The following is a 2,671-nucleotide window of genomic DNA, read 5'->3' as shown; positions in this document are numbered from 1 at the left end:
GGGTTTGAACCGCCAGCCTTCTGGTTAGCAGTCAAGTGCCTTAGGCACTATGCTACCAGAGCTCCATAAAAGTAGATAGACAAATTAAATACAAAATAATAAAAGACCTGTGAATAACAAGTCTACATAAACCCTTCTGGTGGGGAGGAAGTATTTTAGGCTCCATAGTGTATAGGTTCATAGTGAGTAGAATGAAAAAAATAATTAAAAAGCATGAGGATTTTAGGGATATATACATGACCTGGAAGACAAATTGGTGTAAAATAACGTGGTTAATGAGAAAGTAGACTTTTATCCATGACTTGTAAGAAAAAGTCTTAGGACAGGAATGATGGAGGAAGTGAGCTCTGTCATCTGCTGCACATATAATTGGATTAAAGTTAGTTCTTTCTCACCAGGTCCCAAATGCCCTTGAAATTATTCCCTAGGAACCTTTATTTCTATTCTTTTGGGAAATGCAATAAGTTAATCAAGAGCAGAGAAAACTGCATTGTGCCGAATACTTACATATCAGAGGCCATAACTGAATCATTTCCCCATAGCCAGTACTTGTCAATTCCATTATGGTAGACTCCAATCCAAAAGAAAGATTTTAAAGAGAAGAAATTCTGGTGGTAAACAAACATATGCATATATAACTTGTACATTATTATCTTTTCATCAACAGCATGGAAGTACCTTTTACAATGATCAAAATCATATTTACATTTATTCAATCCATCTGTTCCACAAAATTATTAACCCCATACTACATTCTAGCACCTTTTTTAGGTGCTAGTGATACACAACGTCTAATGTTAAACATGACTCTCATGGGAAATAACATAAACACATAAATATGAGTAAAAAGATCATGTTGGTTTTGGGCAAAAGGGAGTGAGATTAAAAATATAATAATAAATAACACCTTCATAGGCTTTTAAGCGATTTTACTCCCAGTATCTATCTCTTCTCTCTTTAGATATATCATAGATACACTGGGAGCTCTGGTAGCATAGTGCCTAAGGCACTTGACTGCTAACCAGAAGACTGGCAGTTCAAACCCACCAACCACTCCTCAGAAGGAAGGTTGGGAAATCCTACTTTTGTAGTGATACTGCCTCGAAAACCCAAGGAGGGGTCACTATGAGTCGGGGTTGACTCGACGGCACATAACAACAACAACATGCCATATTTTGTATATTAAAATTGTTGCAAAAGATAAACTGTTGATATCCTTCAGCAATTTATCTAGTGCTGAACTCAGATCAATATAAAGGATTCTTCAGTCTAATTCAGTTACTCAGCTTCACATATCTTACATACTTCCATATTAACTGAGAGTCAGTTAAGCTAACAACTTACCAGCTCCTCCCTGGTTATCTTCATGAGACTGGAATTGTGAGAGAAGCAGGCACGTTGACTTTCTCTCCAAGTTAATTCCTCCTTGGAGAAGTAGTAACAATTGTCTTTGAACCAAATCCAACTCTTCGGACAAGTTTGGCAACCTTACAAAGAGAAGTACATTTGTTTTTGGTTTTATAGTAACATTATATAAAGACAACAAAAATGAGTTATACCAAAGTTGCAAATTAGAAATGAAAACTTTTGCTTTTCATTTTTCTATCAATTTTGCTACTATAATTTAGATTATTTATATATATAAGGCCCTGGTGACACAAATGGTTAAGCACTCAGTTGCTAAACTTAAAATTGGCAGCTCAAACCCACCTAGCAGTACCCATGGCAAAAAGGTCTGCCTATCTGCTTCTGTTAACATTACAGCCAAGGAAACCTTTTGGAGCAGTTGTACTCTGTAAATGGGATTGCCATGAGTCAGAATTGACTCAATGGCAGCTAACAACAGCAACATATATATACATATAATACAAGTTTTCTTGTGTCTATCTAGTTATATAAGGCTTAGTCAAACCATTTGTTTTCTTACCTCTATGCCATTGTTCATGGCAAAATGTCACAAATGCCTTTGTAAGCTAAATGACTTCACCTTTCTATCAGCATAAGACAAATTTTGACTGAAATTTTGTCCTTCCACTACAAACACTATCTTTTCAAATTTTGTGATCACATATACTAATCCTATCATCCCCACAAACCAATGGAATCTTATATGAATCTCTAATAAGAGCATACCTCTGTATTCTTATCTAGCAATTAGTCATACATAAGCCTTAGTCTCACTACATTTTCAGTTACTTAACACCTGGGACCATGTCTTCTTCATATTTATATCTTCTACAAAGCATACCAGAGTGCCTGGCTTATAGGTTCTATGTTTGTGGGGTAGGTTCTGTGTTCTCTGTGGAGTTGATACAAACAATGCATACATTTGCAATTAGCATAAGAAACCAGGCCACAAAAATGTTGCATACCTTTTTGCTGGATTTTGAGAGGTGTTGGTTTGGAAGATGCTACAAAAACAGTCAAATAACAATTCAATTTACCTTTGAATTAAAATATCCAAAGTTTAAAAGATTATATTATGTAGAGGAGTAAATAAGCAGTTTTAAATAAAGGACGGATTTTGAGAAGCCCAAAATTATTCTAGGAATTGTTCTGAGCATGTTGTTGTTGTTGTTGTGTGCTGTCGAGTCAAACCCGACTCATAGCGACCCCTCCTTGGGTTTCCGAGGCAGTATCACTACGGAAGTAGGATTGCCCAACCTTCCTT

At 36.0% G+C, this 2,671-nt stretch overlaps 1 protein-coding gene across 1 annotated transcript in view; it reads right to left on the bottom strand.

The window, feature by feature from the left end:
- LOC122149680 (killer cell lectin-like receptor subfamily E member 1) overlaps positions 1 to 2,671 on the bottom strand; it is a 5,966-nt gene that overhangs the window by 494 nt on the left and 2,801 nt on the right. The window contains exons 3-5 of the mRNA XM_042780463.1: positions 2,373 to 2,411; positions 1,345 to 1,487; positions 508 to 608 (exon numbers count right to left, since the gene is read on the bottom strand). Of these exons, the coding sequence (XP_042636397.1) occupies positions 508 to 608; positions 1,345 to 1,487; positions 2,373 to 2,411 (283 nt within the window). The remainder of the gene's footprint in view (positions 1 to 507; positions 609 to 1,344; positions 1,488 to 2,372; positions 2,412 to 2,671) is intronic.

Source organism: Orycteropus afer, unplaced genomic scaffold (assembly GCF_000298275.1).
Source record: "Orycteropus afer afer isolate SDZICR_OR568_19922 unplaced genomic scaffold, OryAfe1.0 scaffold00040, whole genome shotgun sequence".
NCBI lineage: Eukaryota > Metazoa > Chordata > Mammalia > Tubulidentata > Orycteropodidae > Orycteropus > Orycteropus afer.
The sequence above is the reverse complement of the archived record's forward strand: the minus strand, read 5'-3'. Positions and strand labels throughout refer to the sequence as shown.